We start from the raw sequence: 14,436 nt of genomic DNA, 5'->3' as shown, positions 1-14,436 counted from the left end.
TTACTAATTGGTCAAACACCTCAAATATTCAAAAAAGTGCTTTTTTCTAAATAAGAAAAAAGCTCTTTTGGCTTCAAAACCGCTAGGCCAAACGGGCTTTTAGCCTTAACAATGATCCAGCTAAGTGTTTGTCCCATGTATCAGCTTTGTAGTAAAGTCTGTTTATCGAACACATGAGTCTTTGCCATAGAGTCTGAGTAAATAGGCACTGCACAAATAAATGATCTCTGGACTTCATTTTCCCTTGAAATGGTTTGCACCTCTGATCAATATTTATTCTCAGAATGCTATGTTTTAGATACATGTGTGAACAGTAGTATTCCTATCTATAATACATGTGATGCGCTTGACTAGTATTCCAGTTAGAAGTTGAGATTTTTTTTTATTAAAAAGTACCAAAAACAAGTTCAATTTCTCAAAGTCAACCTAATCGAGAAGAACTGTAGATCAATTAGAGATACCGTCATAAAAAAAAAAATGGGTGCACCCGTTCGTTGAATTCTTTTTTCTTTATCCAAAGTTTGAACACTCTTCCGAAATTTTTTGGCTACACCACTGTCTATTAGTATCTAATAATGCAATATAATTTATTTTTTGACTTTATATAAGTAAACATATTATGTTACAACAGGTTCTTAATGTAATTGACATTGTTTTATAATCTATAAATTTATTAAAATCTAAAAACAGGTTTTGAATAAAACAAATCGCGTAACGTGTTGAACAATACATGTCCTCCACTATTTTGTTCCCAAAGAAATTAAAAATCGGCTTTTATTTGCATTTAATATATATATATATATATATATATAGGACCAAACCTTTTTTTTTTCTTTTCTACTCTTTGTGCTTCATAGCTACAGAACTTTTATTTCTGTCCATTTATTTATTATTTTCGATTTTAGATTCAAAATAATGCGCAAAGGACCTGGACTTTACTCCGATATCGGCAAAATAGCTCGAGGTTCGTTTTTCTTCCTACTTTTTTTTTTTTTTGTTCTATTTTCCTACTTTACGTGTGTATATATATACTGGTTTCTACAAATGTGCCTACCACATTAATAATTGCACATTGATGTTCAGTTGATTAATAATTATACGTACATATATAGTCAATCAATAGTTCGCCTTGTATATTCATGCTTTTATAATAAAATAGATATAAATGATCTTGCTAAATAAAGCTAATAGGTTAGCAATATACTCACTTTTGATTGCCTAAAATACCCCTATCATTACATTGCCAACACTTTAATAAAATTGATATGTTTGTATTTCTCCCTAAAATATAGAATCCACTTTATTTTCTCTCTTCACCTGGTCCCCTTCTTTTCTAGAAAGACCCTTGTTTTCTTATATTCCGAGTTGCCTGCAGATTTAATAAATCAATGATTTTTTTAAATTTCCACTAGTAAAAAGTTATTGAAGTGTTGGCAATGTAGTGTGTTGGGGTAGTTTAGGCAAATCAAAAATGAGTACAACACTATCTATATGTGTGTGTAAAATACATTGCTTGTGGTAGGATAAATGTCACTTTTTCTTACTAATATTAATATATTACAAAGTGACTATATATATGTATATGTAGGTATGTATGTGTTTTGAAAAGTGTGTGGTTGTACAATTTAATGTGTGTGCTTGTGTGCGTGTAAAATACATATGCTTGTGACAACTAGGATAAAAAAAATGTGTGAAATTTTCTAACTAATATTATAAAGTGACTTATATGTATGTATATATCTGAATTTAACTTTTTTATATATAGTTCGATTTCGAGCTAATTCAGTGTAGAGATGGATCTAGAATATTTTAGTATATATAGACCGAGTTTGGGTTGAGTCAGTGTGCTTTAGCCAAATGAGTTTTTTTTTTTCAGTGTGATTTTTTGATATGTTTTTTAAGGATTTTTATGCCTGAATTCATGATCAAAATTAAGAAGTTTGACTTCTGAAATTCAAATTATGACAAAAATTGGGACAGAGAAAATAGTATATATCGTTCGAGTTTTAGCTAATTCAGTATGCATTTTAGTAAATGTATATCTGTATATTTGTAATGAATTTGTATATACATATAAATTAGTACGTGTTTAAGGTAACTGGTGCTCGTTGCATGTATCTGAAGTTTTTTAATTGAAATTTTGTTGGCCGATAGGCGAAATACAGTGGTGATTTTGTTTTTTGATTTATTAATTTGTTGTTTATAGTTGGTGGTGATGTTTTAGTTTTTTGATTTATTAATTTGTTGTTTATAGTTGGTGGTGATGTTTTAGTTTTTTGCGTTGAACAGATCTTTTGTACGGGGACTACCAGACTGAATACAAATTCAAAATTGCTGCCTATTCTCATACTGTGAGTTTTCTCCTTAGTTTGCTGCCTATCTGTTTTTTTTTAATCCTGATTTAGATGGGGTTCTTTTCTGTGTGCAAGTGTGTGCTGTTGCTACTAACTGTTCTCCTTCTCCTTTATTTTTAGCATAACTTCTCAATTATTATATTTTCTTTCCTTACTTGATTTTAATATGTTTGCTTGAGCTGAGGGTCTATCGAAAATAACCTTTCTATCTTCACATGAGTACACACCACCCTCCTCAGACCCCACTTGTTAGATAACACTGGGTATGCTGTTATTGTTGGCTGTTGGGTGAAAGAAATTTTTGACTATATATGACCTCAACTTCTTTGAGACTGGCGGAGTTGTGGTCGTCATTTTACCTAAATATGAATTAACATAAAAAAAAAAAAAATTCCTTCTTCCCGTTTTTGATTATATGGCAATTATATCCATCCTTCTTTGATCGCACTTTTTTGAGCCGAGGGTCTATCGGAAACTGACTCTCTATCCCATACAGGTAGAGATAAGGTCTGTGTATCCTACCCTCCCCAGATCTCACTTGTGGAATTACACTGGGTTTGTTGATGTTGTTGGACAATTGTATTATGGATTTTTTAAATTATTCTTGACACGTAGTCTAAAATTAGACATAACATATATGATTCTACCAAATAATGTCAATATTAAATGCAGTAGTTGTTTCTTAGTACTTCATTCATCCCAATTTAAGTGTCTTAATTTGACTGAACACAAAGTTTTAAGGAATAAAAAAAGACTTTTGGATTCTATGGTCCTAAATTAAAAATGTGTGTAATGTACTAAACTATCTTTTAAATTTTGTGGTTTTAAACTTGCAATGTAAGAGGTTTGAATTGTCAACTTATTAAATATAGGAAGAGACACTCTTTTCGGAGAAGACCAAAAAGAAAAATAAGACACTTAAAATGGGATGGAGGGAGTATCATTTTTGGTTTCCATATTAACAATATTTGCATTAGGTACGTGGTAATGAATGTATGCACACCTTTTTGTCTTGTGTAGGCTACGACAGTATTGGGACTGAAGAAAGATGATGTGTATCGAGTCCGGAACCAAAATGATCCGATAAAAAATCAATTAAACCAAAATATCCTAAGAAAAAAAGAGACACCAAAATACCTTTAACGCACCTTTTTTATGTGTTATATAAAAAGATGTTAACGTCCCCCGTTAACATTCGTTACCCGAGCTTTAAAAAAAAAAAAAAAAAAAAAAACTTGCATAGCGCAGTAAATAGATGCGCTATGTGAATCCAATTAACAAGATTGTTATATTATAATTTTTTTTGCCAACTTTCTGACAAATGGCATCATTGTAAGTATTACTCCCTCTGTTTCAATTTATGTGAACCTATTTGACTGGGCAAGATATTTAAAAAAGAGTGAAGACTTTTGAAATTTGTGGTTCAAAATAAATCTTGAATATTTGTGTGGCAGTAAATCAATTCATAAAGTGAATTTGTTTCCAAATTAGGAAGGAGGTCATTCATTTTGACACGGATTAAAAAGGAAATAGATTCACATAGATTGAAACAGAGGGAGTATAATTTTGTTGTCTTAGAAAATGATTATAATTCTTTTCTAAATATTATTTTTTCGGTTGCCTAAGACACTTAAATTAATAAAGAGGGGAAGTTATTTTTTGTAAGCATAAGCTAAGTATTATTTTTGGCTGTCTTAGAAAATGATTATAATTATTTTCTAAAAATAAATATCAGCCGCTTAAATTGATACGAAGATAATTATAATTATTTTCTTATAAAAAATGTAACACGCTTAAATTGGCACGGAGGGATATTATTTTTTCGAAGCATAAGTTAAATGTTATATTTTTTTGTTGTCATAGAAAATGATAATAATTATTTTCTAAATCTTATATCATCGGTTGATTTAAAAAATGATTAGATTACATTTTTAAAAAGAAAAGCAAGACACTTCAATTGATACAAATTTGGGATATTTTTTTCGTAGGCATAAGCTAATTTTATATGTTTGGTTATCTTAAAAATTAATTATAATTATTTTTATAAAAATGTAAGACACTTAAATTGACATGAAGGGGATATTGTTTCGAAGCATAAGCTAAGTGTTATATTTCTTGTTGTCATAGAAAATGATTATGATTGTTTTCTAAATCTTATATCTTCGGTTGTTTTAAAAAATGATTAAATTATTTTCTAGCCTAATTTTATATGTTTGGTTATCTTAAAAATTAATAATAATTATTTTTATAAAAATGTAAGACACTAAAATTGATATGAAGGGGATATTATTTTGGATCATAAGCTAAGTGTTATATTTCTTGTTGTCATAGAAAATGATTATGATTATTTTCTAAATCTTATATCTTTGGTTGTTTTAAAAAATGATTAAATTATTTTCTAAAAAGAAAAGCAAAACAATTAAATTGATACGAATGGGATGTTTTTTTTTCGCAAGCATAAGCTAAATCTTATATATTTGGTTGTCTTAAAATTTTTTTAAAAAAATCTACAATTATTTTCTATAAAAGAAAGTAAGACACTTAAATTGATACAGAAAGGATATTGTTTTTCCTAAGCATATGCTAGGTATTATAATTTTATTATCTTAGAAATGATTATAATTATTTCTGAATATTACATTTTTTGTTGCCTTAAAAACTAATTATAATTATTTCTAAAAAAAAAATAGTAAGACACTTAATTAATACGGAGGGGATATTATTTTTCATAAGCTAAGTCTCTTTTTTGGTTGTCTTAGAAAGTAATTATAATTATATTCTAAAAAGAAGTATAAAACACTTAAAATGATATAGAGATGTTATTATTTTCTTAAGCATAAGTAAGTATAACTTATATGTTTGGTTATCTTATAAATAAGTATAACTATTTTTTTATAAAAAAAAGTAAGATATTTAAATTAATACGAGGGATATTATATTTTTCTAAGCATAAGCTAAGTGTTATATTTTTGGTTGTCTTAGAAATGATTATAATTATTTTTTAGAAAGAAAAGTAAGACACGTAAATTAATACGAGGGGATAAGCCTGTATTTTTTTAGAAAATATATATGATCTTTTTTAAGACAATCAATAAATATAAAACTTAGCTCATTAATGATGCAAAGCAAATAGACACGACAAACCTTCATTAATACTCCTTCCGTTTCAATTTATGTGAACCTATTTCATTTTTAATCCATGCAAAAAAGAATGACTCCTTTCCATATTTGAAAATATTTTACTTTTATGCAATGATTTATAGCCACGCAAAATATATGTGCCTTATTTTACGGCACAAGTTCAAAAGTCTTTTTTTTCCTTAAACTCTGTACCCATTCAAATAGGTTCACATAAATTAAAACGGAGGGAGTATATAAGGTGATGCCTTAGTCTATTCTTAGACCGTGGATTAGTTTGGAAAAATTTGCCTTTGCATAACGCATCTATTTGCTGCGTTATGCAAGGTTCCTTTTTTTTTTTTTTTTTTTTTAAAGCTCGGGTAACGAATGTTAACGGAGGACGTTAACACCTTTTTACGTAACGCATAAAAAAGCTTTGGTAACCCTTTTTTTTGTTGGAGTATTTTGGCTCAATTGGTTTTTTATTGAGTCATTTTGGTTCCGGACTCATGTGTATCTGGCTGATGTCAACACTCTATTGAAGAACAATAATGTCACAACAGATATTAAAGTAGACACGAACTCAAATGCGAGTACTCTTTTTATGTCCCCTTACCGGATTACTCTTGTGGTGTCTTCTTCTGTGCTTCCAATGTACTTTTTTCTATAGCATTTTTCTTACTGGGATGGATGTGTGATCATAAATCTCTTCATTTGACTTGAATTTGTCTCCAATGGGTAGTTTTTGGCTAGTGTTACGGTTGACGAAGCTGCTCCTGGATTGAAGGCAATTCTTAGCTTCAAAACTCCTGATCTAAGTTCTGCAAAGGTAAATTAAACAAGTGTATCCCTTTAAGCTAAACTCAATACTAGAAATAGAGATTTTTCCCACCGATATTCAGTGAAAAATTTGTGTTATAAAAAATGTTTTTCTCGCTTCATTTCCACTGAACCAACTCACTGGGAAAACGCATGGTGGAAACAGGTTCTCATTGAAACGCTGGTAAACTTTCTACTTTTTTCCGTGTGAAAACACTACTATTTAAGTTTTCCGCACCAACATTCAGTGGGAAATAGCCATTGAATTTTTTTCAGTAGGAAAATAGAGATTTTTTAGTAGTGACTACTTCAGTACCAATTTATATGATAAACTTTCCTTTATAATTTGTCCTAAAAAGAATGGTACATTTCTATATTTAGAAATAATTTAATTTACAATTTCTCCTTTTACTTTAAATGAAATGATTTACAGTCACACAAATGTCTATGGCTTGTTTCAGACTACAAGTTTCAAAAGTCTTCCTTTATTCTTAAACTCTGTGCCGACGAGTCAAACTATATCACATAAATTGGAACATAGGGAGTATTTGCTATCAAATGTCGATGCACTTATTTTATTCTACTTTTGTTTTCGTCATGACAGCTAGAAGTTGAATATTTGCATGACTATGCTGGGATTAGTACCAGTCTTGGGTTGTTGACAGCTAAACCCATTGTCGACTTTTCTGGTGTTGTGGGAACTAATCTTGTCTCTCTGGGAACTGATCTATCCTTTGACACCAACGCGGGAGCTATCACCAAGTGCAATGCAGGCTTCAGCTTCAAAAATACAGACCTCATTGCTTCTTTGAATCTGTGAGTTATTTATTTCCACACCATTGTTATTAAATTTGATGCAAAAGGCAGAATACATAAATAGACACTTAAACTTAGCCTTTACTGTCAGTTGAACGATCCAAGATTGTCTCCACTACGTTAGTTGATAACTCCAACTTACAAAATGATCATCTAGATACCTCCAAAATTTATGTGTCACGTCAGCGTCGGGTGTCCACGAGACAAAGTGGGTGGGGATGAGTTGAGGTGTCTAAATATGTACATTCTCAAAGTTGGAGTGTTTAGTTGTTAGTTGAGGCCAAGTTAAGGTCTTTGTCTATGTATTCTGCCGATGCAAAATGTTGGTTTTTCTGGAATTAATGCTTAATCAAGTTAATTATTAATTAGATTGCTTTTCAATGTATGGTGAAAAAAAAAAAAAAGAAGAAGAAGAACGACAAGGGAGACGCTCTGAGCGCATCATTCTACCACATATACAATCCCCTGACCCAGACTGGTGTTGGCGCTGAGGTGACCCATAGCTTCTCTAGCAATGAGAATGCCATTACTGTCGGAATTCAGTATCAATATAAATTTGATTCGCTCGAAGATCCGTTTGATTTGCTCACTTTGAAGGCAAAGGTTAATAGCCTTGGCAAGGCAAATGCGCTGATCCGATTACCCTTGGGTCCAAACTCGCCTTTTATCACCATTTCGGGAGAAGTGGACACCTGAGCTACTGCGGTAAGTGCCAAGTTTGGACTGGCCTTGGTTCTCCACCCATAGGCTAGTGAGTACATTTTTACAATCACTGAGTTTTAAAGAATACTTTCCGGATAATATATATCTCTAGTTTAAGAATATTCAAGTTTTTCTATTTTTTAAAACTTCGTATCTAGTCAAATCAAATGGAAGGAGTATGCTTTTGGCTAGCCGTTGTTGCTCTAGTGCCCTTGGGTTTTCACTTTGATATATGCCTTTAATTTTTGCTTTCTATGTTTATTGACTTCTGTCATTCATGCCAACCTAACCGATTCTTTCCTTTTTTTTTGGGGGGGGGGGGGGGGGGGCCGGCCATATGAGTCCGGCGCCTAAATGGGACTTTTTTGTACCAAAAATTCCAAAAGGGATCCTGGGCTGCACGATAAACCCAATTTTGGTTTATCGTGTAGCCCTACACGATTTACCCCATTATATATATATATATATATATAGCCCTACCCGTTTTGGTTTATCATGTAGCCCAGGACCTTGTTTGGAATTTTTTATCCAAAAATGTGCCATTTAGGCGCCGGACTCCTGGTCATCTGCCGGGAGTTTCGAATTTAATACTGATATTTTAGCAACGAATCTAATAATTTAAGTGTCGTACTTGGTGTGATGATTTTTTTTGGAAAGGGAGTTTGTGCGAGCTATTTATTTCTCGATGTATATAATATTAGCATAAGGTAAAATGTGCATGTATTAGTGTCGATTTGGTTGTGGAATATACACTGTATAGTACGACAATATATAATATGCGAAATGGCTTGGGAGACTCTTTTACTTGTCCCGATTTGTCATCCCGGTGTCTGTACTTCACGGGACCTAGACCCCTAAACCTGTTCAAAATAGGTATTTTAAACCCCTCTATCCCTACGTGTGCCTCACTTGCTCTAACATGGATGACACATCATAGCGACGTTAGAAAATTAAAGCCACATCATTGGCCACGTCATTTTTTTTATATTCATCTACTAAAAAACATTTTTATTCACTATTTCCATTTAAAAATTTAATTTTGATATGAAAAATTGAAAGTGGCTAGAAATGATATTTTGCAAATCTTAAGCCATTTTTTTTTTTTTTCTGATAATAGCTCCGCCGAGGAAAATCGAATCCAACAGCGAAGAAGAGAGAGATCAAGTTTTTAGATTCATGGAGCTGGTTTTGTAGAGAAAATAGATTGAAATCAAGGACTCGAACAATATTTGCTCTCCCACTTACCAAAATCATCATATATGCCACCATCAAGCTCCTCAGTATCCGACTTGCAACTATTGGAAGTGGGTCTGTAATGTCGAGGTGTGAGATTGGGAAATTGAATTAGGGTTTTGGTATTAGGAGAATAAGGGGTCAGCTGAGTGTACACGTGGAAGCTCAGGATGATGCCAGCGAATAAATGAGCTAGTGACGCGGATCACCATCTAATGACTCAGAAGGAATACTGATCAACAACTGAGATTCGTTTGGGCCTAACAAACGTGAATAACAACTTCAACCAATTATATACACGAGTGGAGGGAAAAGCGATTATGGAAAATCTGGAATCAATCTAAACTCCTAAAATCTTCTCTCTACAAAATATCTATCTAAATCCTTTCTCATTCTCTTCTTTCTTTTCTTGCAGGTAACTGAACTCAAAGCTCAAGCTCATCAATGGAGATTTAGCTTTAATCATTCAATTTGTACAATCATTTTAGTAGATCATTTGTGTAGTTCATGTGATCGAATTTCAGTATCAATATAATTCCCAAATTCTGTGTCAATAACTATTTTTCAGTCCTCGTATATTACAATTGGTATCAAAGCACAATCCTGGCCCTAAACAAGAAGAATTCTATAATGACAATTATAGAAACTAGGTGTAAATCAATGGAGGAAAATGTAAAAAAAGTAGAAGCACAATTACAGAGCCACATGGCTAAAACTAGTAAGAAATCAGAAGCCACAGATGCGAAGATTGATGAGTTGGGAAGGAAGCTTGATATGATGATGGAGAGGCTCCTTCCTCCACAAGATGGGATACTTAGTGGTCCACCAAGGATGAATGTGCAATCGAGTGGTTCTAGTAGTAGACCTAGAGCAGATAACACTGTATTAGCACCTGCAGTAAGAAACCATGCAAACAATCACACTCACAAAATTGAATTTCCATATTTTGAAGATGGTGACCCCCAATCATAGTTGAGAAAATGTGACAGGTATTTTAAATATCATCATGTTGAGGATCCATAAGATAAGATGGAAATGGCAGTGTTACATTTGAATAGAAGGGCTGAGTCATGGTTTTTCTCTTACCAGTTAACCAAAGGAAGAACAGTTAGGTGGACTGAATTTGTTGAGGAACAGTGTAAGAGGTTCTCAGATTCTGCTAACAGTCCCTTGAATCTCTTGGGATAATTTAAGAGGATTGAACAGAAAGGGTCAGTGAATAATTATTTAGAGAAATTTGAGGATCTAAAGTCTTGGGTACTCATGAGAAATCCTACAATTCCAGAAGAACTTTTTCTAGGTTTCTTTGTAGAGGGGCTGAAGGAGGACATTAGGCACACAATCAAATTGCTTGATCCTTATACCCTGAGTCAAGCTATGGACAAGGCTAGACACCAAGAAAAAGTGCTGGAAGTATCAAACAGGAAGAACAAAGCATCTTGGGGGAGAGGAACCAATCAATACAGTACTCAGAATGATTACAACAGTACTAGAGGACCTGTGACTAACAATAAAGAGGGGACAAGTTCTGGAATCTCTGGCAATAAGTTGTTAGAATCTAGAAGATCCCAAGGCCTATGCTACAAGTGTGGAGACAAATATTCATATGGTCATCAGTGTAAGACTAAACAACTCAATTCCATTACTGCAGCTGAAGAACAACAAGAGTTAGAAGTAGGTGAACCTATGAATGAAGAAATAGGTGCTATGATGGAATTTCAAGAAGAAGTGATAGATGAGGCTATTAGCTTGCATGCACTACCATGAACTGAAATATCCAATACTATCAGATTGAATGGTGAAGCAAAGAAGAATGTGTTATATGTCCTGCTTGATTCAGGAAGCACTCATAGCTTTTTGGATTTGGAAACTGCTAAAGGAATGGGGTGTGTTATTAGGCAATTTAGTCCAATGAGGGTGACCATAGTAGATGGAAGTTTGGTAATGAGCTATCATATATCAAACCTTAAATGGAAAACACATGGAATTCAGTTTGAGGATACTGTGAGATTACTGAATTTGGGAGCATATGATATGATATTGGGAGGTGATTGGATGAGAAATCACAACACAGTATTACTGGACTTTGTGGCTAATGAGGCTCAGGTCACTCATAATGGGAAAAGAGTGAGGTTCAAAGGAATGAATCAATAGGCCACTTTAAAGAGTATGACAGCTATCAGTGTTAATCAACTGTTGAAGAACAATAGAGTCTTTTGGATGCATCTGTTTACCATCTCAACAGAAGAAGTAAAAGAAAATACAGTAGTACCTGAAGCAATAACCAAAACACTGAAGGAGCATGCTGATGTGTTTTTGGAGCCTACATCATTACCACCATAGAGAAGCCATGACCATTTCATACCCCTAAAACTAGATTCAGTACCAGTTAGCATCTGGCCATACATGTACAACTTTTTTTCAGAAAATGAAATAGAAAAGCAAGTTAAAGATATGTCGAGTAATGGGATAATTCAGCCAAGTCATTCCCCCTTTTCATCCCCTGTTTTATTGGTGAAGAAGAAGGATGGTACTAGGAGATTTTGTATGGACTATAGGGAGTTAAACAAGATGACTATGAATGATAAATTCCCTATACCATTAGTGGATGATCTTTTAGATGAACTACATAGGCTAGCCATATTCTCAAAAATTGATCCAAGGGCAGGTTACCACCAGATATAGATTAATGAAAATGACATCTCAAAAACTGCCTTTAGGACTCATTTGGGCCACTATGAATTCAAGGTTATGCCATTTGGCTTAACAAATGCCCAGCCACATTCCAAAGTTTAATGAATCAACGTTTCAGAAACACTTAAGGGACTTTGTTCTTGCGTTCTTTGATGATATTTTAGTATATAGTACCACGGTACAGGAGCATGTAATTCATTGGGAGAAAGTACTGAAGATACTGAGGAAGGAACAATTGTATGCTAAGAGGTCCAAATGTTCATTTAGTCAAAGAAAAGTGGAGTATTTGGGTCACATCATAACTGTAGAAGTTGTAGCTACTGATCCTACAAAAACTGAAGTTATGGTGTCATGGCCTAGTCTTAGGTCCCTTAAGGCATTGAGGGGATTCTTGGGGTTAACAGGGTATTACAGAAGGTTTGTTCAGAACTATAGGTGGATTAGCAAACCTCTTACTAATTTACTTAAGAAGAATTCCTTCCAAAGGAGGACCAGAACCAGAAGAAGCTTTTGAAGAGCTGAAGAAGGTCATGTCTACTGCCCCAGTTTTGGCCCTAGCAGATCACAAAACCCTTTATTGTGGAAACTGATGCTTGTTCTAAAGGAATTCGTGCAATATTGATGCAAGAAGGCAGCCCTATAACCTTCTTTAGCAAGACCCTGGCTCCTAGACATTGTGGATTGTCAACCAATGAGAAAGAATATGTAGCAGTTCTATCTGCAGTAGAAAAATGGAGACACTATTTGATGGTTAGGCATTTTATAATCAGAACTAATCATCATAGCCTCAAATATTTGCTTGAACAAAGAGTAACCACGACACTGCTGCAGAAGGGGTTGACTAAGTTGATGGGATTGGATTATGAGGTTCAGTACAAGAAGTGCACTCAGAATAGGGTGCCTAATGCCCTATCCAGGAGACAAGGAGAGGAAGGTAGTGGTTATGCAATCACTATTGCTGAGCCTACTTGGATGGAAGAGGTGATTAAGAGCTATGAACATGATGCAGAAGCTCTACAGTTACTGACTGCATTGATCACTGACACTCATCACCAGGCTAAGTATTCACTCCACCAAGGCATTATTAGATGTGAACAGAAGATATATGTGGGCAAAGGGACTGAATTGAGGAAGAAAATATTAGAGGTTATGCACTAATATCCTCTAGGTGGCCATTCAAGGCAACAAGCTACTTACAAGAGGATTAGAATGATTTTATATTGGCCTAACATGAGGACTGAGATTTTTCAAGGGGTGGCAGAATGTCATATTTGCCAAAGAGTTAAAAATAAGAATGTCCAATACCCAGGGTTGTTTCAACCCTTACCAATACCAAACAAGCCTTAGCAAGATACTGGTATGGACTTTATTGAGGGTTTACCTTCTTCTAATCATAAAAATTCCATATTAGTGGTGGTTGACAGGCTGACCAAGTATAGTCATTTTTTGGCTCTTAAGCACCCTTACACTGCTCAAGAAGTTGCTCTGAGTTATTCCTAAGGGAAATTTACAGACTACATGGGTTGCCTAAATACATAGTGACAGATAGAGATTCCATCTTCACAAGTTAATTTTGGCAGCAATTGTTTAGATCACTGGGTACCAAACTGAACATGACTACAACCTATCACCCACAATCGGATAGGCAGACTGAAAGACTCAATCGTTGTTTAGAAACCTACTTAAGGGCCATGGTGTTCTCTAAGCCTAAGGACTGGTTGAAATATCTTCCACTTGCAGAGTGGTGGTATAACACCAACCACCACAGTGCTTTAGAGGCTACTCCATATGAAGACCTTTATGGTTTTCCTCCCCCTCAGATTCCCATGGGGTTATTAACTAACCCTAGCAACACCCAAGCTGGAGCTTATATTGCTCATGGACAACAACTACTTCAATAATTAAAAGACAATTTACATGTTGCTCAGGCTCGCATGAAATTTTATGCTGACAAGAATAGGTCAAAACGTACTCTACAACCAGATGACTTAGTTTACTTAAAGCTACAATCGTATCGATAGTCATCGGTTGAGGTTTGGCGAAACCTCAAGCTCAGCGCTAAGTACTACGGGCCTTACAAGGTTATAGAGAAGGTTGGAAGAGTTGCTTACCGTCTAGAGCTGCCACCGAGGTCTCAGATCCACCCGGTGTTCCACGTTTCTCAGTTGAAGCGTCGTGTGGGGCCTAGCATCACTCCTCAACAACAACCACCAGCTTGCGACGGCACCGGAGGTGTTTTGCTAGAACCTTTAGCTAATTTGCAACGGCCCATCGTTAAAGTCAACAATCCCGCTGTTGTTCAAGTTTTGGTCCAATGGTCAAATTTGGGGCCTGAGGAAGCCACTTGGGAGGACTGGTCTTACATGTGCAGTTGATTCCCCACCTTTGTTGCTCGAACACAACCTTGAGGTCAAGGTTTTTTTTAGAGGAAGGGATTGTAATGTCAGGGTGTGAGATTGGGAAATTGGTAATGTGAATTAGGCTTTTGGTATTAGGAGAATAAAGGGTCAGCTGATTGTACACGTGGAAGCTCAGGATGATGCCAGCGAATAAATGAGCTAGTGACGCGGATCACCATCTAACGGCTCAGAAGAAATAATGATCAACGACTGAGATTCGTTTAGGCCTAACAAACGTGAATAACAACTCCAACCAATTATATACACATGAGTGGAGGGAAAAACGGTTATGAAAAATC

At 34.6% G+C, this 14,436-nt stretch overlaps 3 protein-coding genes across 3 annotated transcripts; 2 read left to right on the top strand and 1 right to left on the bottom strand.

Annotated features, from left to right (window-relative positions):
* Positions 1-6,061: 6,061 nt before the first annotated feature.
* On the top strand, positions 6,062-7,886 carry LOC132045725 (mitochondrial outer membrane protein porin of 34 kDa-like). The gene is made up of 3 exons (XM_059436300.1): positions 6,062-6,067; positions 6,217-6,303; positions 6,898-7,886. Exons 1-3 carry the CDS (start codon positions 6,062-6,064, stop codon positions 7,111-7,113), a joined length of 309 nt encoding a protein of 102 aa, XP_059292283.1. The 3' UTR covers positions 7,114-7,886.
* A 1,288-nt stretch (positions 7,887-9,174) lies between these two features.
* LOC132045746 (uncharacterized) lies at positions 9,175-14,219 on the bottom strand. The gene is made up of 3 exons (XM_059436328.1): positions 13,850-14,219; positions 11,317-11,440; positions 9,175-9,936 (listed from the first exon to the last, which is right to left on the bottom strand). The coding sequence occupies exons 2-3, from the start codon at positions 11,438-11,440 to the stop codon at positions 9,635-9,637; spliced, it is 426 nt and encodes a 141-aa protein (XP_059292311.1). The 5' UTR covers positions 13,850-14,219; the 3' UTR covers positions 9,175-9,634.
* On the top strand, positions 11,815-12,328 carry LOC132045724 (uncharacterized mitochondrial protein AtMg00860-like). Its single transcript, XM_059436298.1, has 2 exons — positions 11,815-12,155; positions 12,211-12,328. Exons 1-2 carry the CDS (start codon positions 11,815-11,817, stop codon positions 12,326-12,328), a joined length of 459 nt encoding a protein of 152 aa, XP_059292281.1.
* Positions 14,220-14,436: the final 217 nt, after the last annotated feature.

The sequence above is a fragment of the Lycium ferocissimum genome, unplaced genomic scaffold, assembly GCF_029784015.1.
Source record: "Lycium ferocissimum isolate CSIRO_LF1 unplaced genomic scaffold, AGI_CSIRO_Lferr_CH_V1 ctg78, whole genome shotgun sequence".
In the NCBI taxonomy this organism is placed as follows: domain Eukaryota; kingdom Viridiplantae; phylum Streptophyta; class Magnoliopsida; order Solanales; family Solanaceae; genus Lycium; species Lycium ferocissimum.
This window is presented reverse-complemented; position numbering and strand designations above follow the sequence as displayed.